Below are 20,588 nucleotides of genomic sequence, written 5' to 3'. Positions count from 1 at the left end.
TATAGTGCCTTATTCAGTCCTGATACTGATTCTAATTATCATTGTGTATCTTACAGTGTATCATTTGTGCTTTTCATGCAGTTATTTTAGTGTTATTTATTTACTCTAATAGTGTTTATTAATACTTTGAATAAGCTTTAATTTTAATTTTTTCCCCAATTTATTTTTTCCCCAAGTTTAGCTTTAGTAATTGTAGTTTTTAAGGTCAATTTTTAATTTTGTATTTTTTTTTTATTTTAGTTCAGCTTTATTTCAATGAACGAAACCTAGAATTTGTAGATAAACTATATGATTTGTGGTATAGTGGTTTTATAGTATTTATTAATATTTTGAAGTAGTGTTATTTTTATATTTTCACTTTTCTTTTTAATTTTAGTTTTAGTAATTTTGAGTAATTTTGTCATTTTCCTTTTTTTTATAATGATATATTCAGCTGTATTTTTAATTACTTATTATTTATTTTTCAATTTTAGGTTTAGTAATTCTAAAAGTTCAACTTAAACCAATTTTATTCCAGTTAATTACCAAGGTATCGTTTCTAATTTTCTATTTTTATTTTAAGTTTAAGTTTATCATCCAATATTTATATTTCATTTTCTTTTCTTTCAGCTTTATATCAATTAGTGAAAACCCTAGAATGCATAGCTTGTCGTTAAAAAAATGTGCAAAGTGTGTTTTTGTTGTAGTGATGTTGAGGTGAAGTCAGACCACACACTTAAGCCATGAGCACAGAGCTAGAACAACTTTCCCATAGTGCATCTGTGTGCGGGTCAGGAGTAAGATCGCTCTGTGGGATTTGCTTTGTGTTATGATCTTTGAGTTCATATTTTAAAAGCTTAGTTTTGTTATAGCTCAGTTTGACTATGCAGAGCCGAGCCATTGTATTACAACTTAAATATTGAACAACAAGGATGCAGGCATTTTTTCAAAATAATTTTTTTCCAGAGCATCCATGTTAAGTGCAAAATGGCTTAAAATGCTGTGATCAGTGGAGTTGTTTACTTATACTGTAGTATCTATTAATCTTTTGAATTACTTTTATTTTTAAAGTTTTAGTTTTCATTTTAGTTTGTTTTAGTATTTTTTTATTATTATTTTTAATATATATTTATATTTATTTCAGTGCAATTTTAGTACTTAAAGTTAAAAAATATTTTTATTTTATTCACTTCATTTCACTTTTGAATCAGTTTTTATTTTTATACATTGTTTTCATTTTAGTTTTAGTATTTTTATGTGCTTTTATAATTTTTATTGCTATTTTTATTGCTTTATTACTTTTTATTGTTATCAAGCTACTACTAAATATTGTAGAAACTTATTTTTCTGTAAAGTTGCTTTGCAACGATTTGTATCGTAAATAGCGCTATACGAATATACTTGAATTTAATTGAATTTTATGCTTTATTTTTTTTTTTTTTTTTTTGTTTTTATTTTTTTTTTTTTTTTGTTTTTGTTTTTTTTTTAGTTATTTTTGTACTTATTTTAGTTAGTTACCAAGGCAAAATATGTAATTTTCTTTGATGCTTTTTTACATTTATTCTAATATTCATATTTTAATTTACTTTATTTCAACTTTAAATTAGATTTTATTTTTATCTTTTCAGTTTTCGTTTTCATTTTAGTTTTTAATTTTTCTATGTGCTTTTGTAATTTTTGTTTCAAATTTATTTTTTATTTCAGTTTTCAGTTTAGTTCAATTTAACTTTATTTATTTCAGTCAGTTGCCAAGGCAATTTCTGATTTTCATTTAAGTTTAAGTTTGAGTTTTTCATCCGATATTCATATTTTATTTTATTTTATTTCAGCTTTATTTCAATTACTGAACATGATTTTTATTTTTATTTATAGCCGTGATGAAGTGAAGATGACAAACGCTCCAGCTGGAAGAGATTGTGATGATATTTATTAAAGAGTGAATCCTCCCGGCGCTCCATCATCAAGAGCCGTTAATCCTTACACATTTATTATGATGAAGCCAGGACATTTATGTAACGTCTGCTCTGTGTGTATGGCTTTATTATGATTGATCCAAAATTACTCTTTAACCCGAGAGCAAGCGCTGCTCTAACTCAAATAACAAGTGAAACGTCCCCCAGAAATCACAATCAATTACTCAACTTACAATAATGACTGATTCTCACACAAAGCATCATATGACGTAAATATAGTGCACTATTCTTATCTGAACTACGTTTATGAAACTGTAATGATGGTGTCTCCACTTTCATTTTATAGAAAAGAGCAGTGTATTTTTATCTTAGTTTTGGTTTGAGAAATTTTATTTCTTAAACTTATTTCAGTTATTTACCAAGGGATTTTTTGTAACATTTTTAAGTTTAAAGCAAGTTTAAGTTTTTCATCTAATATTTATATTTTATTTCATTTTACTTTATTTGAGCTTTGAAAGAGATTTTATTTTTATATTTTCAGTTTTTATTTTAACTTCAGTTTTAGTAATTTTGTTATGTGCTTTTGTCATTTTTATTAGTTATTTAATGTTTATATTTAGCTTTAATTTACTTTTATTTCAGTTTTTAAATTTAATTTTATTTCCATTCACTTCAACTTCAACTTATTTATTTCAGCTATTTACCAAAGCAACATTTCTCATTATTATTTTTATTTATTTATTTCAGCTTTAGAATTTTTTAAGATTTTTTTTTTTCAGTTTTCATTTTAATTTTTCATTTTAGTAACTTTAGGTGCTTTTGTGATTTATTTATTAGTTTGTCTTTATATATATATATATATTTATATATATATATATATATATATATATATATATATAGCTATTTATATCTAGCTTTAATTTATTTTTATTTCCGATTTTAAATTTATTTTTATTTCAGTTTTTGTTTTAGTCATTTTAGTTCTTCAACTTAAACTTATTTCAGTCACCAAGGCAAAATTTCACATATTTATTAGTTTTTGTTGTTGTTATTTTTGACAGTGTCCATCTCTATTCACTTTCATTTTATAGAAATTAGCAACAATAATGGTATTTTGTGTTCAACAGGGGAAAAAATAATATTTTGAGCAGGAAATGATAACAGTATTTTCATTCCTGGAAAAAAGAAACGTTGATATGATTTCAAGTCATAATCATTGTGATAGTCATGTTAGCTTTTGACTCAACCAATCATGTGGGTTGGGGGCGGGACTTTCTGTCTGCCTGGCCAATAAGAGTCGAGGGAGTGTTTGTGAAACTGTCATTATTTTTAACAAGCTGTTTAGTTGAAAGATTTAATTAAAAAGAGTTATGTGTTTTTGGGTGGGGACCTTTTCTGAGATGTACAAACACTCACAGTTGTATTTAAATGTCAGCGAGAGTGTGTGTGTGTGTGTGTGTGTGTGCGTCATTTAATGGTGGTCTGACGGACTTCATTACACGCTTTGAGATGTGACGAGGCCTGTGTCGATGGTGGGGGTCAGAGGTCACAGAAGGGGCCCGTCTGCTGGCTGAGGACTACAGGAGCCCTTCTCCTCATTGTGTTTGTTAAATCAGTCAGAGACGCTCTTCAACACATCTGACATTCTTCTGCTCACATGAGAACCTGACGCTTATCGCTGAGAGATTCACTTTCTCTTCTTGTGAGGATCTGATTGGGTGTTTTTGATTATTATACTTGACAGATATTAAGTGCAATCTAAACATGATCAGCTTTAACATCTTTTGGTTTTGGTGTGTAATTTCTGCCTCGCTAGCGCCACCACGTGGTATTGCAAAAATGATTGTTTTCAAACAGGTTTCCTGAAGACTTCCTGGTAAAATGAGATTTCCTGCTCATCAGTTTTGTTATTGTTTACTAAAACTAAAAATATTAAAAATAGTTTTCCTCAATTCACATGAAGCTTAAATAAAATGAAATATAAATATTAAGTGAAAAACTTAAACTCAAAACAAAACAAAAAAGACTTTGCCTTAGCAAGTAATTGAAATAAAAAAGTAATGAAATTAAATTACTAAAACTGGAAAAAAATAAATAAAATTAAAGCTGAACACAAAAAATGTTTAAATAAATAAATAAATGCATAGCAAAATTACTAAAACTTAAAATAAAACACTAAAATGAAAATATAAAAATAAAAGCCTCAAATGAACAGAAAAAGTTCAAAATATTAATAAATGTTAAATACTTAAAAATTAATTATAGTAATATTTTAAGCAACACTGCTTCACCATTTTTTAGAAATAATTATTTTGAATATTATTGAATTAATCAGAATTATTGGGAAAAAAAAACAATTATTTCAGCTTTTGTTTATTTATTATTATTATTGTTGTTGTTATCATCATCATCATCTATTATCAACTTAATGCCCCAGAAAAGAATATTTCAGTGAGAGCTGTATTTAACTCATTGTCTGTATGAATTGCATTTTTCATGTACTTTTGAATAAATCAATAAATTGAATGAGCATCAAATCTTTGACCCGAGCGCAGAAAGAGAAGAGAAGATGGTTTTGAGAGCAGAACGAGTGCATTTCACTGGTTCAACATTTAATGAATTACTTTGAGAGTTAAAGGGAATATTTCTGACTGTCTGTCAAGACGAGCTGTAACGGAGCAAATACATGTGCTTTGACGTTTTACACGAACTTACAAGTAAAAGAATGTAGTGATTAAAAGAATGTTGCATTTTTATATACGATACTCAGAGGTATGAACCAAATGTCTTATATCTTGTTATTTTTTATTCTTTAAGTTATTAAAGTTCTTCTTTTATTTAAAATATGTTTTTACATATCATTTTTGGAAAGCTAAATATCGCTTAAGTTTATTATTAATATCATTGATGAATATCTGTTTATCACTTGGCCTTAAGTGGATGTAGTCTGTTGGGTTTGCAGTGGGACGGTGTGTTTCTGAGCTGGTCGATTTCCTCGTTCACACACACACACACACACACACACACACACACACACACACACACACACATGCTTTGGGCTCTTGATAAAGGCAGCGTCCTTCCATGATCTCTAAATTCTGGCACACACACTTGAAAATCCTCCAGGAATGGTTTTCCAAAGGCATGGATTGAAATCAAGTGGGGGAAGGGCAACAAAGAAAGGAAGAAAATCTGAAACGAGAGAATAAGAAAGAGAATAACAGACTGCGAGAGAGAGAGAGAGAGGTCGGACACACAGAGACACATGCATTATTTATTAGCAGTATGGTCAATGGGGAAAAAGAAGAGGAAGATTAGTTGAGAAACAAGCGAGCCGGATCTGCCCTTCCTCACACACACACACACACACACTTTCCTCTGCATCCCATCATCCTCATCACCAACGCTGTGAAGCTGTTTTAAAAATGTAGTTGATAGAAATGCATCATTTAATATAGTTGAGGCAAAACACTGCAGGCGATTAGGGTAAAAATGAACTAGATTCCACCATACTTAAGCAGCTGATAGATTACATTAACAATTACAAACATTTTTCGTATTACAAGTTTTTTTTTTTTTTTTTTTTTTTTATGTAATGTATTAATAAATTTAATTAAACATGCACTTATTTGCACAAATTTCCTGAACGTAAATCTGAACATCGGATAAAGCCAGGTTCAAAATTCGTTTAAATTTGTCAACATATTTAGAGTTAAAAATACATTTTTACCATGTTTTTAGGAGTAAAATGTTGTATAAATCAGTAATGAATAATATATGAACAAATCCCTCAGTAAAAACCTTCAGAATATAGAGAGGAATAAAACTGCAAAGTTTAGATGTAAACACACACTTAAATGCATATTTTGGGATGTTTTCTTTCCACTAGTCTGAAACAGCACATTATGGAAAGCCAAATGGGCCAAAATCTCAAAATTAACCAGTGCATGAAAGTCTCATCTTAAACTACAGTTCAGATGCTAAAAGTGCACATCAGGACTGACCTTGAATGTTTTTGTCTCTCTTGTTTTGCAGGATGGTGCTGTCAGCTCTCATGAAAAAGACAAAAAGGAGGAGACGGGAACGACTCTTAATGTTTATTTAAATTATTTCATTTCCGGCTGGTTTGACCTTCAACATTGGACTGAGAGCAAATCAGTCAAATCTGAGTTTTACCATCAGGAAAGTGGCGTAACATTCCCACATCAACTGCATGCGAACGACGTTCGGACTTCAAAAGGCAATTAATACGAACTGTTTGTGTATGTAGCTACCTATCTACGAATGTTTGTACAGTTAAATGCGTGTCTATCTAACAGAACAAACCAAATGCCCTTCCGTGCACAATCACGCATTATCGAGACCAAGCTGGCATTTTGCATTTCCTGCAATCTTACACATTGTTGGCTATGGTACGGTCCAGCTGCACTCCCAATAACATGACAATAATTTCCACTGTAATAACTAGGGATGCACCGATGTATCGGCCAATAATCAGTATCGGCAAATAAAAGCAATTAATGATTGATTGTTTAAAAACAGCCAATGATCAGGGCCGATTATATCCTGTCAATCAAAAGGGGGCAGAAAACATGTCAGACAACAACTTGTGTTGTGTTGAATTTAAGACTGTCCAAGTTAAAGCAATAATAACGCATTAACGTGACGTGTTATCACAAGTTCTATTTGACCCTAAGAAGCACCTGTTGTCCAAGCCAGGGTTGCTAGATCGCCAAACGTTATTTGTGATGAACCTCCGGTCCAGTAATCACAGGAGCTTAGTGCTTTCTTACTTCTGAGAAGAAACAAGGTCTCAGCTCTTAAAAAAATGTCCATTTTATTGCAAAATTTGAATAATAAATGCTGTTTGACGCTCTTAGTTGTGGCGTTCAGATCTCTGTAGCACTTCAGTTCAAGAGGCAGTGCGGAGCGTGAGCCTCTTCCACTTTAAAACAAAATATAGTCTGAAATAAACATGAATAAACATCAGAAGGTGTTGAAAGATACAGTACATCTTGTCTGATATAATCACTCAATCCGCATTTCAAACAAAGGAAAAAGTCAAATAAAACAGCTTGTGAACAGTGTATTGCTTAACGTTGCATTCACCTCAGGAAACTTATCCAGTGTTCACAGTTGGTTAGGTAGCTATAAAAACACTAGACGGAGTTTATTTATTGTTAATTATATATGTTTTTGAATAAATCTGTCATAAAGACAGTTTTTATGAAAACTATCTTGTGTAATTGAATTGTATTGAAACGTTTTTTTAGGTAGCTATAAAAACAATATCTGAATGAAACGTTTTTATTCAATGCTATAATAAATAGCATTGAATATAGTTTTGTTAATTTTGATATGTTATATTTTTTGTTTATTGAGTTAACTGGGAGAATTTTCTTTCCTTAAAAAAACAAAATTATCAGTATCGGCAGATATCATTCTGAATATTCGGCTATTGGTATCGGCAGATATCATTTTGAATAAATGTCTATAGGTATTGGTATCGGCAGATATCATTCTGAATATTCGGCTATTGGTATCGGCAGATATCATTTTGAATAAATGTCTATATGAAATAATGTGTGTGTCTGAATAATCGGCTATTGGTATCGGATATTCATTTTGATGGATCGGCAGATTCATTCTGAATAATCGGCTATTGTTCTGAATAATCAGCTATTGGTATCAGATATCATTCGGAATAATATTAGGTATCGTATCGGCAGTTCATCGAATAATCGCTTTCGCGTATCGGCAGACTGTGATTCTGAAATGTTTATATGTATTTGGGTATATGTTTATGTATTTTTGGTTATTTGTTTAGTCTTTTTCCTTTTTGGTAGGTTTTATTTTTAATTATTGTTTTTTAGTTTTGGGATGAGAACACTACAGGGACTGCGCTAAAGCAATGAACACCATCACTAACGGCAGATAACTGCGAGTCTCATGTACGTCTGTGTGCGTTTACATGTACGTTGAGTGTTAAATACAGGCAATACCCTTACACTGGTGCTACTGTCCATGAGAAAGAAATTCACACGTCCATGTTTGGAAACAAATCTATTTTCGCTGTTCCGTCCGAAGGCCCATGACAATCTTATAACAAATTGCACTCGTTAACTGATCATTTAAATGGCCCAAAATTTTGAGGATGTTTACACAGTACGTGTTGCTTTTTATTTAAATGGACATCTCTGAATCTTGTTGCATGAGCTCTGCAGTTTTTATTACGTTTATGCATTTTACAGATGCTTTTATCCAAGTTAAAGTACATAGCATTCAACATATGATCAGTTCATGCATTCACTGAGATTTGAACACGTGACCTTGCTGTTGCTTGCACTACTGTTTTTAGTTCTCACACATTACAAAAAAAGAAAAAAATTAGAACATATAATTTTTAAAACTGTATTTAATTGCTATTGTTTTTTTTTTTCTCACATTTTAAAAAAAAAGAAATGTATTTGAAAATTTTTTTTTTACATTTTTCACAAAATTTGAAGGTTATAAATAATATTTTCAATTGTTTCTTTCTTTTTTTTTTAGAAGCATGGCACTAGCAACAGCACGATCATGGGTTCAAATTTCCAGCAAAATTCATATGCATGAACTAATGAAAATGTACGCCTTCAACTCATCTTATGTTCCTTGAAATTAAAGCCTCTGCCAAATGCATAATAAATGCAAATTCCAAACAGATACATATATTTTGTATTTTGGGTCTGAACACCTGCCTTTAACCATGAAATGGTTTCAAATTGATATGTGTCAATTTGAAAACTTTAATTTGAAACAGAAAAATTTCATACACATTCCACAACACACCAGTGTCAAAACTTTGCATGCATGTTCATGACCCTAAATGAGAAATAGTCACAGGATTTCAGATTAACCAGTAACTCAAAAATGTGTTGTGGGTCAAATTGGAACATAATACAAGAGTAAAATCATTTAAAAAAACATTTCAAGACACAGGAAATTAAATTTTTCTAGCTGTTTATAAATGCAAGTATGCATTATGTGAACGGCCTTTAACATTTCAAACTGAATTGTTGTTGATGAGGCTTATGCATTTCTCAAGCATCTTTTAGAGATGAAGGAATTTGATCTGAAGAACTGTTCTAAAATGCACTACTCTCCCAACCTGCTTATCTGAATACTGATACTGCTCTTCCTGTTCATGTTCGTCCATTTGGTTTCTATACAACAGATGATCAACATAATAATATAATATCCATTTGGGTACGGTATTTTCTCTTTCTGTCAGTATGTTGTAAAATATCAATGGATTTTGCTTTCTATAAGTGTAAGAGCTAATTGAACAATAGCAATGTTTGGCTCTGCACTGTTAACACAGATCGAATAAAGTAGTCAGATGAGTTCAGATAACACACGTGTACAGACGTGCATGATGTCCAGTGACACATCACGCCTTTGCAGTTATTATATACGGTACAAATCCAGACATGATCCATTTTTATTAAATTAATATTTGTGCAAAATGAAGTTCTTGATTCAGTTTTAGTCATAATGTTGTGACTAATGGTCAGAGGACTAGTTAAAGAGATTTATGAACTTACTGCGAATGCACTTTTCGATGTGTTTGCGCAACATTCCAGCTTATAAGGTCATGTTTTGCACTTGTAATTTCGGTCAGGCCACGTACACACAGCATAACCTGATTTTCACTCTTAATCATGAATTTAATTTGGCGGATAAAGTGATAATCATAGCAACATTGTGTTTGCTTTTTCGAACAAAAGAAATGTTAGGAAATTAAGACATTAATGTATTTTAACACCCAATTCACTAAAGGTATTATGTAGATTCAATTACAGTAAACATGCACTAAAATACAGTGCACAAAATTTGTGCAAATGAGTAAATTCAATGCTCTACACTGCAAAAAATAAAAATAAAAATTGTCTTGTTTTCCAGTGCAACTATCGAAACATTCTCAAATCAAGATACATTTATTTGAGATGCATAAAGACATGTCATTAAAAATAGTTTTCTGAAGAAATTATCAAAATTAAGTGGGTGTTTGTGTAAATCGAGAAAAAAAAATGTCAGTGAGGTCAGAAAAATAAACTTCTTTTCCCTTTGAATTGTTTTATTTTTTTATTGAAAAGGCGATTACAACTTTTTTTCACAATTCTGAGAGAATGTCAATTGCGAGATATAAACTCAGAATTGTGAGTTATTAACTATGATAGTATATATTAAAAAAATATAAATTAAAATATAAAAGTCAGAATTGTGTGAAAGAGCAATTCTGAGTCACAATTTTCACTTTTTTAAATTAGAATTAGCAAAATTGTGAGAGAATAATTTGTTTTGAGTATAAACTTTTGACTTATTTTTCAGAAAACAAGACTGAATATCTTAAATTTTGCTTCTTGTACTATACTGGAAAACAAAAATACAGAGTAAGCAAAAGATTGTTTTGCAGTGCATGTGAATTGGAGTGACACCAGTATCAATCTGCAGTGTGAACATGGCCTTTATTCAACTAACCAGTTTATACTTACATATTCTCAGAAATGAAGAGACTTTTTTAATGTTGCGACTATGAAGAGAGCTGGGATTCTTATCGAAATGTGACGGAGCAGCATTAATGCCTCCAAACATTAAAGGATTCCAGCCAGTATTATCAGACAATTAATTATTTTCATGCTACGTGCTTGAAACATGTAAGAGCTCCTCCTGTCTTTGTGGCGGTCGCAGCATTACATGCAGCATGCTGTATTTATCGTCACTTTAAGGTGTGTAGAGTTTCCTTTTTTGCAAGAAAAAGGGTTGGAGAAAAGTAATAATAAATGATTAATGCACATTTAGCACTGTGACGAACACACAAAAAAGAAGAGACATCATGTTTGCATAATCATTGGCGCTTGCTTTAAAGTTGGTTATTTATGGAAGCCTACTTCTGCCACTGAATTAAGAATAAAACGAGGTAATTGTGACTCTTTATCTCACTTTTTTCTCTAAGAATTGCATGATATAAAGTTGCAGTTGCAAGTTATAAAGTCAGAATTGTGAGATAAAAACATTTTTCGCGATGTCCTTTTTTTCCTCAAAGTTTATGTACTTTTTTTTCTTGCAATTCCAACTTAGTTATAGAAATACGTCATAACGTTCAATTCTGAAGAAAAAATACTATTTTCTTACAATTGTGTGTTTATATATCGCAATTATGACTTTTGATCAAAAAAAGTAAGAACTGAGAGTTTATATCTTGCAGTTCTGACTTTTTAGAATTGCAACTTTATTTCTCAGAATTGCGAGTTTATCGAATTTAGTGAGTTTAAATCTCGCAATTCTGACTTTTTCTTGCAACTGCGAATATCTTGCAATTCTGACTTGAGAATTGCGATTCAAAGTGCAAATTTATATCTCGCAATTTTTACTTTCATCTCGCAATTGTGAATTTATATGCGAGATGAAAAGTCGCAATTACCTTTTTTAAATTTTTTATTCAATGACAGAAAGGGGCTTCCATAGATATACAATCGATAGATAAATGTAAATATACCACGAAAAGGGAACAGCTTTAGATTCCCGGTTTGCTCTGCTATGGAATGTGCTGTCAATACCATGTTATTCCCAATTCATCTGTGAATATTTACTCTTTTTGTAATCTTTGTTATATACTAGGCTGTATATATTCAGCGTTCAGGCTCACGAACGCCCCCTCGACTGATTCATATCCGTATATTCTCGTTGGGAAACAGGCGTGTGGAGGTTGGACATGCATCCGCTCTGCTGAACACTGAATCTGTGTTTTCGCTTCACTTGCCTATATCGATTTTTCTTTTTTGTAAGATGCACTGAAATAATGCAGACTTTCGACAAGCAGTTCTGGAACCTAGACGTGTAACTGGTCACTTTATAACGAACGGCTATATTAGAGTAGGAATTGCATTATTTGTTAGAAACCTGTATGTATTGTTATGGAAGATGTAATGTCCTTCTGTAAATGTTGTTAATTGTTGTTTTACCTGAAATAAATAAAGTTTATTAATGCTTCAAACCAATTGCTGTTTACACAATCGATGACTTGAAGCGCTCTGCACTGATTTCAAGGGAAGTCAGCAATAGCATGTGACTAATACCGAACTGTATTCACAAACTGAGTTTAAAAAGTAATGATTTTGCTTCTGCATGCTCTTCAAAAATAAAAGTTTGTTATTGGCATTGATGGTTTTGTGCAAACAATTCTTTATAAAGGTTCTTTATAGAGGAAAAAGTCTCTTTAGATCAGTAAAATGTTCTCCACAATGTTTTTTTTTTTTTTTTTTTTTTAAGAACTGTTTACTGAAAAGTTATTTGAGGAACCGAAAGAGGTAAATAAAGGTAAAAAAAACAAACAAAAAACTTTTGCAACCTTTATTTTTAAGAGTCTAGAAGCCACAAATCTGGGCGATCTCAGTTTACATAATGGTTAATGGTTACCCTAAATGACACATTATTAGTGAGTTTACATGCATGTTTTGCACGTCATCTCTTTCTGGTTTGGCCAGTCCAGTCTGTTCCAGGATTATTCAGATCTTGCGACCTTGTTTTAGCATCTCAGCTTTTCTGGACTGACTGTCATGGCCTGGTCATTTTCAAGTGAACCCAAATTAAAAGAAAAGTTTCTGAAATGTCCTGTCAGAAGTGATTTCGCTCGAATGTTGCGACCTTGTTTTAGCATTACATTTTTAGTTCGATTTATTGGTTTATTTTATATTAAGTATGTATTCGGTTTATTTGCTGTCTGGTATAGGTTGGGGTTTTAGTGTTTGAACTGGTAGGGCATTTCATGCAATAAGACCAAATGGAAAATGGCTGAATGAAATCTTGACTCAGGCAGAAGTTGTTTTGTATTCAGCCAGTATCCAGACTCTTAGTGAAGGCTGTCTTTACATTCTCCTGTCAGAGCAAATCATGTTCCTCTCATTTCTCCTACAGACACGCACAGTAACCAATAGGAAGGCAGCAGTTCAGGGCTGCACGTTAGGGAACGTCTCTGTTTTTTTGTACAGCGAGCAGGTTTTGTTCATTGATATTTAGCAGATTTGATCAATAGTTTTAACCTTCTGGAGAGATCTTTAATGTGTTTTAACCGTTCAGGGTGTGATTCTACATCTTCTACATCTGTTGTTGTTGTTGTTAAAAGAAAGATGTTTTTCTTTAAAATGTGATTCATGCATCAAATGGTTAAATTATTTCTCAGATAGTTATTATTCCTTTTATTCTTTTAAAATGTTTGTATGAAAAATTTTAACTACTATTAGTTCATCATTTCAGAATTTGTTTACCATGTTTGTGCATTATATGCAAGCATTGACTTAACCAGTAGTACCATATCTATAATAATTTATTTTGATATCATTATACACATTAATAGCCATATTTATTTGATTCAAATGTGGGACAGACATGCTGTGTGTTCAATAGAAAAGATACACAACCAGTGTTATCCTAGAAATTTTGTTGACTTTGTTTTCAGTGTTTCATCATCGGTCAGTACGAAGGTCCACATCAGTATAACCTGCTGACCGATCAGCCTTGTTTGCATTAGTGCCAAATTAAATATTATTCTGATTAAAATCTGTTAATAAAGAACTTTATTTGGAATTGCATACTCGCATTACTTCAGTATATAATGTGCATACTGAGTACTACTCACTGAATTCATATGACAAAGCAGCAATATTTAACATATTTATCATTGCACACTGTTTCATTTGCAGTATACGGTGTATAATGTAAAATATTCAGTAAGTAAACTGTAAAAATGATTTTAGAAGTTATAGATTTTGGAAGAAATAAAAAAAGATTATTGGACTGTGTTTTACAAGAAAGTACTATTTCAGTCTTTCTACTTCCATGTTTCGCGATTCAAGCTGTTTTTTGTAAATAGTTCAAATTGCTTCGAAGTAAATCCTACATTTTTTTTCAGTATAGTAGGTTAGTGTTTATATTGGTGAAGTAAGCAAGTATTTGACAAGAAAAATTGAATAGCTAACAGACCTAAAGTTATCAGATAAAATGCATTCCATTTAAAGAACGAATGTTAAAAATGTTAAATGTTATATAGGATGTTAAACGCAAAAGAAACCCCGACACCCGGTGTCTGCTCTTTTACTTATTATTCTGATCTCTAAAGTCAGCAGATAAAATGCGTTCCGTTCAACAACTCTATAGACTAGAAGAGCGAACGTAAAAAGAACGTGAACCGCAGGCGAACGAATTCCCGACGCTCCCTAACACGAGCCATCTGTCCGTAACGCCCCGCCCGCGTTTCGCTTATGAACAGCAGACAGCAGGGCGCCTGGAAACAGGTTTGAACAGCTCACAGAAACTCTGACACGGCACAGCGCGACTCTTTATTCGCCTCAATCAGACGCTCGTGTTTGGTTTTCTTTACGCGTTTGATCCGCGGAGCAGCGTCCGGGGCGCCGCTGCGCTCTCCTAAAAGTTTTTGGACACCGACTTGACAGGATAAATCGACCGAGGGAGTTGGAGGGGAGGAAGAGCGCTGGCGGGCGAGCTGGCTGTGAGGAGACAGACCGCAGAAGGAAAGTATGGCCGCGCGCGGTGCGTCCGCGCTCTTCCTGCTCGCCTTTGGAATACTGGGAGCGAGCGCGCAGTACGGAGACCGCGGCATGTCGGTTCCCGAGCACGGCTTCTGCCAGCCCATCACCATCCCTCTGTGCACGGACATCGCGTACAACGAGACTATTATGCCCAACCTCCTCGGCCACACGAACCAGGAGGACGCGGGGCTGGAGGTGCACCAGTTCTACCCGCTCGTTAAAGTGCAGTGCTCGCCGGACCTCAAGTTCTTCCTGTGCTCCATGTACGCGCCGGTGTGCACGGTGCTGGAGCAGGCGCTGCCGCCGTGCCGTTCGCTGTGCGAGCGCGCGCGTCAGGGCTGCGAGGCGCTCATGAACAAATTCGGCTTCCAGTGGCCGGAGAGTCTCGCGTGCGAGTCGTTCCCCGTGCACGGCGGAGAGCTGTGCGTGGGGCAGAACACGTCTGAGCGGAGCGCACCGGTCAACCCGACTCCAGGTGTGACCCAAGCGACACCTGAACATCACAGGAAGGGGCGTTTTAGATGCCCGGCTTCGCTGAAAGTCCCGCCGTATCTAAACTACCGCTTCCTGGGCGAGGAAAACTGCGGCGCGCCGTGCGAACCCAAAAAACTCAACGGGGTGATGTACTTCAGCGAGGACGAGCAGAAGTTTGCGCGCATTTGGATCGGGATTTGGTCGGTTTTGTGCTGCGCGTCCACTTTATTCACCGTCTTGACTTATTTAGTGGACATGAAGCGCTTTAGTTACCCGGAAAGACCCATTATATTCCTTTCCGGGTGTTATACGATGGTGTCCGTCGCCCACATCGCCGGATTTCTGCTGGAGGACAAAGTGGTTTGCAATGAGCAGTTCGATAATGAGTTCAGGACGGTGGTTCAAGGCACCAAAAAGGAAGGCTGCACCATCCTGTTCATGATGTTGTACTTCTTCAGCATGGCCAGCTCCATCTGGTGGGTCATTCTTGCGCTCACTTGGTTCCTCGCGGCCGGGATGAAATGGGGTCACGAGGCCATTGAAGCAAATTCGCAATATTTCCATCTCGCAGCGTGGGCGGTGCCAGCCATCAAGACCATCACCATCCTCGCCGTGGGTCAAGTGGATGGAGATGTGCTCAGCGGCGTCTGCTTCGTGGGCATCAACAGCGTGGACGCGCTGCGCGGATTCGTCCTGGCGCCGCTCTTCGTCTACCTGTTCATCGGTACTTCGTTCCTCCTGGCGGGCTTCGTGTCTCTGTTCCGCATCAGGACCATTATGAAGCACGACGGCACCAAAACGGAGAAGCTGGAGAAGCTGATGGTGCGCATAGGCATCTTCAGCGTCCTCTACACGGTTCCAGCCACCATCGTGATCGCGTGCTACTTCTACGAACAGGCCTTTCGGGATCTGTGGGAACAGACGTGGAGCGCGCAATCGTGCAAGACGTACGCGGTGCCGTGCCCGGCGCACAACCCGCAGATGAACCCGGATTTCACGGTGTTTATGATCAAGTACCTGATGACCCTGATCGTGGGCATCACGTCTGGATTCTGGATATGGTCTGGAAAGACGCTTAACTCGTGGAGAAAGTTTTACACGAGACTGGCGAACAGCAAACAAGGAGAAACAACAGTGTGATTTAACAGCTTTTTTATTTTTCACTTTTTCTGATGGAGAAAACTAAAGCAACTGTTTAAAGAGACGCCATTCGCGTTGTACATAAACACTGTGATTTTTTGTAAGTATATATTTGTATTTAAATCTCACTCGGATTTCTTGGATGTTCTTCTTTTAATCAAAGGAACTTTTGTTGGACAAACCGTATCGTTCTGGAGATTATTTATGCCTTTTTTCTTGGATTATTCTGGGTGGGGATCTGTTTTTTAAGCCTGTATGTAAAACTGTGTCTTTTTATCGACATCAGTATTTCCACGGGCAAATATTCAAACTTTTTACATGCAAAATATGCAGAAATCATGATAATGTGTGTGAATTGTGCACCCAGCACTTCATGGGATGAATTGAGCTTTAAATTAAAGCTTTGGTACTGAGATCAGATGAATTATAAGATTGGAATGTTTTATGGAGGCTGATACTAGGAGCTAGAACAAAAACAGTGAGTACTCATGTTTGATATGTGCTTAACCCAGTCTAAACCGGTTTGCTGGTCTCCTGGCCTGGCCTGGGCTTGGACAGCAGCAGTCTCAGGCTGTTTTAAGATGTACAGTTAAGTGCCTTTTTCAGTTCAGAGCAGCATTGGGGTCAGGTCTGCACTTGTGTTTAACTCAAAGAAATGTATACATGTTTTTCTTCAGGCTGTAATGAACTTTGGTGATGTTTCTGAAGGGTTTGTGTTCTCCTTTGGCTCTTTTGCACAGAAGTACCTCTAAACATACAGCTAGAACAGGGTGGATGGTGTTTGCAATGCACTTATCAAATAGTTTAATGTCTGTGTTGGTATCGTAACTAATCCATGATGTGAAAATTGAGATGCATATGTGTAGCAATAAACCGATATATCGGCCGATATTTGGTCCTTTTGAGATGATCAGCAGTGATAATCATGTATGCGCATCCTGTGTATCATTTCCAAAATCTACCAGCAGGCCTCTTGATTGAAAATGCAATTTGTTTTCAAATAATTGTATTGATTTATAAGTAATATCGGTTGTATATCAGTCTGCGCTCTGGTTATCGGTATCAACATCAGCTTTTAAAAACCCCACATCACTCAAATAATTTAATGCCCATGTAACTAATCCATGAACATGATGTGAAAATCGGGATGTATACTTGCATGTAGCAGTAAACCGATATATTTTCCGATATTTGGTCCTTTTGAGATGATCAGTGATGATCACGAATCCTGGTCCTGTGTGTCATTTCCAAAATCTACCAGCAGGCCTCCTGATCAAAAATGCAATTTGCTTTTTGATCACTTAATTGATTTTTAAGTAATATCGGTTGTATATCAGCCTGTGCTCTGGTTATTAGTATTAACATCAGCTATTAAAAACCCCACGTCACTCAAATAGTTTAATGCCCGTGTTAGTATCATAACTAATCCACGAACATGATGTGAAAATTGGGATGTGGAATTTTGTGTTGCAGTAAACCGATATATCGGCCGATGTTTTGCTCTTTTTAGATGATCAGCAGCGATAATCATGTCAACTTGTCTTGTGTATAATTTCCAAAATCTACCAGCAGGTCTGTTAATGGATAACGCAATTTGTTTTCAGATATTTTTAACCGATTTTTAAGTTGTATCTGTTGCATATTTGTCTGCGCGCTGGTTATCGGTATTAACATCATTTATTAAAACCCCCACATTGCTCAAGCACTACCTAAGAGTAATTCACATCATTCTGTTCATAATTCTTCAGGGGTTGTTGTGTCATTATGTGCTTTTTTAAAAAAAAAATGCCCTTTACTGGACATCAAATAATGTTGATTCTTGATTGTTTATGGTGATTATCTCATGCAAATGAATGTTTTTGTTTTCGCAAAGGAATCTCTGTTAAAGGTGATTACAGAAAGCACTGGTAGATAGAGGCCTGCTCTTAAACTCTTGTTCTTTTGTGATGCGTTTGCATGGATCTGAGATGTATTTAATCACGCTAGCATTGAAGCCTATATTACAGTTTTCTACACCGGTGTTATTTTCTTCTTTCTCATACTTCTGCTTGTGATACTATCAAAAACTCTTTATATTTATAGACAATAGTTTTTATATATTATTCACTTCTTTGAAGAATAAACTTCACATTTGTACAAAATGTTCTTTCGTAATGGCAAGTGAGTTTGTTTTGATGGCTGATTGTTTATTTTTTACTTTAATAGTTTTTAATTGATTTATTTTCTTAATGCTGTCCTTTGGCTTTCCTATAAGGCCTGCTTATGTTTCCAGTTATTATAAGTATTATTTAATGATATTTGTCAGATTGAAGCAGACCTTTAAAAAGTGTTTTCAGTAACTTTTAGCTTTTAGTAAACAGTTTAGCTAATGCCTACCTAATGTATTGGGTATCATGAACTAACAATGTTTTTTTAATGCATTTATTAAAGCAATAGCTCACCCAAAAATGAAAATTAGCTGAAAATGTGCTCACCCTCAGGTCATCCAAAATACAGATGAGTTTGTTTCTTCATCAGGTTTGGAGAAATGTAGCATTGCATCAGTGTATTAGCAATGGATGCTCTGCAGTGAATGGGTGCCGTCAGAATGAGAGTCCAAACAGCTGATAAAAACATCACAATAATCCACAAGTAATCCACAGCACTCCAGTCCATCAGTTCACATCTGGAGAAGACAAAAGCTGAAACAAATCCAGCATTAAGACCTTTTTAACTAAAATATGAGTCCATAATCCATAATAATGCTTCCTCCAGTCAAAAAGTCCATCAAAAATCCAGTTGTTTTGGCTTGTAAATGCTGCTTGATCTGTGCAGATTTTTCTCCTGATTTAGACCAGAACACATTATCACTGGAGCAAGTGTTATTTTGTTTTAGCTTTTTTTATATTTGTTTCGGCTTATATTTGTGTCTTCTCCAGATGTTAACTGATGAACTGGATTGAATGTATTGTGATGTTTTTATCAGCTGTTTGGACTCTCATTCTGACGGCACCCATTCACTGCTGAGCATCCATTGCTGAGCAAGTGATCCAATGCTACATTTCTCCAAATCTGACGAAGAAACAAACTCATCTACATCTCTGATGACTTGAGGGTGCATAAATTATCAGCAACTTTTAATTTTTGAGTGAATTATATAACTATATAAAGTTAATTCATAAATGCACTATTGTTCATTGTTAGCTCATGATTATTCATAATGCATGGATGAATTTACATTAAGCAAAACTTTTAAATGCAAACTTAAATGTTAACTTGCTGTGTCTAACATTAATATATTCAGTTTTATTGTCAAGTGTTACCGTGACTCGTGAGGTCTTTGATTATGTAATTCAGGGCAGACTCTATTCCGCGTATGGCTGCAGGTTATTTGTGTTCTTCAAACAGACCTTAAATACTCATTGTCCTCTGAAGTGTTGAGCTCCTCTCATGTCTGTTGAGTTGAACAGGTCCGGTCCTGCTCTCTGGCTGTTGAGAGACTCTCAGGAGTAAATACTGTCACTTCTGACATCATTCTAATAGACAGTTCATTGAGTAGACTTTGATACGGCTGTCATCATCATCATGCTGTATCAAAGCCGTATGCTGCTATAAATGTGTTATTGCCTGAAAATCTTCCCCTCAACCGAAGCTTTGGAATCTCATTCGCTCATTCAGAAATGACATACCAGGTTATAACGATTGTATATTCGATTGGGAACATAATTCATAAAAAATGAGTTTAAGAAGTTTAACTTGTGCTGATTCTGAAAATCCATTACCTAATTTGGTATTCCTGGTCAAAAACGACCAGAATTATAAATAGCTTGTACTGTATATCTCTCATTATGCTATATTATCAGCAAATCTTGGATTGAATCTTTTTGTCAGCTTGTTTTCTTTCAGTTAGCACAGGGTTTTTTTTATTCTTTTTGGAGCTGATTGATCATACACCACGTTGATCTGAGCTCATGCACCTCAGTTTTTGAGTGAAAAAAGCATGATTTGTGTATCATTTTTACAATGTTCAATGAGGTGCATGAGCTCAGGTTTAAAAAGAAATACATAACCTGTGTTAAATAAAAGAAAACAAGTTGACGAAAAGATTGAATCCAAGATTTTTGTAATAATATAGCATAATGTATATGCAGATTTATATGCAATTTGTTGTAGGCCAGTGACATTTAAATGTAAAAAGATTGGAAAAAAGCTAAAAAAAAGTACAAAAATGCTTAACTTTTTGGGAGGAAGTTATTCTGCCCCGTGCAAGTTTTAGTCCAATGCGATGACGTTAACTAGCATTTTTAGCAAAAGAAAACCCTCTCCGGATCAAAATACTGAAAAACATGAGCATGTATATGGCTCTAATTATTTTGATTAATTCCATGTTCATGGAAAACCTTGAAATTTCAATGCATTTTAAAACTCTTGATTTCCAGTCATAAAAAAGTCTATATCTTGGATGGACTGAGGGTAAGTACATTTTCAGCAAATTTTCATCTTTGAGTGAACTGTT

General features: G+C 34.7%; 2 protein-coding genes across 2 annotated transcripts in view; both read left to right on the top strand.

The window, feature by feature from the left end:
- The window catches only part of LOC109074372 (cyclin-dependent kinase 14-like), a 190,540-nt gene extending 183,385 nt beyond the window's left edge, over positions 1–7,155 (top strand). The window contains 1 exon segment of the mRNA XM_042773286.1: positions 5,928–7,155. The gene's annotated coding sequence lies outside the window, so the exon portion shown is untranslated.
- Positions 7,156–14,189: 7,034 nt separating this feature from the next.
- LOC109109104 (frizzled-1-like) lies at positions 14,190–16,130 on the top strand. Its single transcript, XM_019122222.2, has one exon. It carries the CDS (start codon positions 14,468–14,470, stop codon positions 16,091–16,093), a length of 1,626 nt encoding a protein of 541 aa, XP_018977767.2. The 5' UTR covers positions 14,190–14,467; the 3' UTR covers positions 16,094–16,130.
- Positions 16,131–20,588: the final 4,458 nt, after the last annotated feature.

This window comes from Cyprinus carpio, chromosome A16 (assembly GCF_018340385.1).
Source record: "Cyprinus carpio isolate SPL01 chromosome A16, ASM1834038v1, whole genome shotgun sequence".
Taxonomy (NCBI): Eukaryota; Metazoa; Chordata; class Actinopteri; order Cypriniformes; family Cyprinidae; genus Cyprinus; species Cyprinus carpio.
This window is presented reverse-complemented; position numbering and strand designations above follow the sequence as displayed.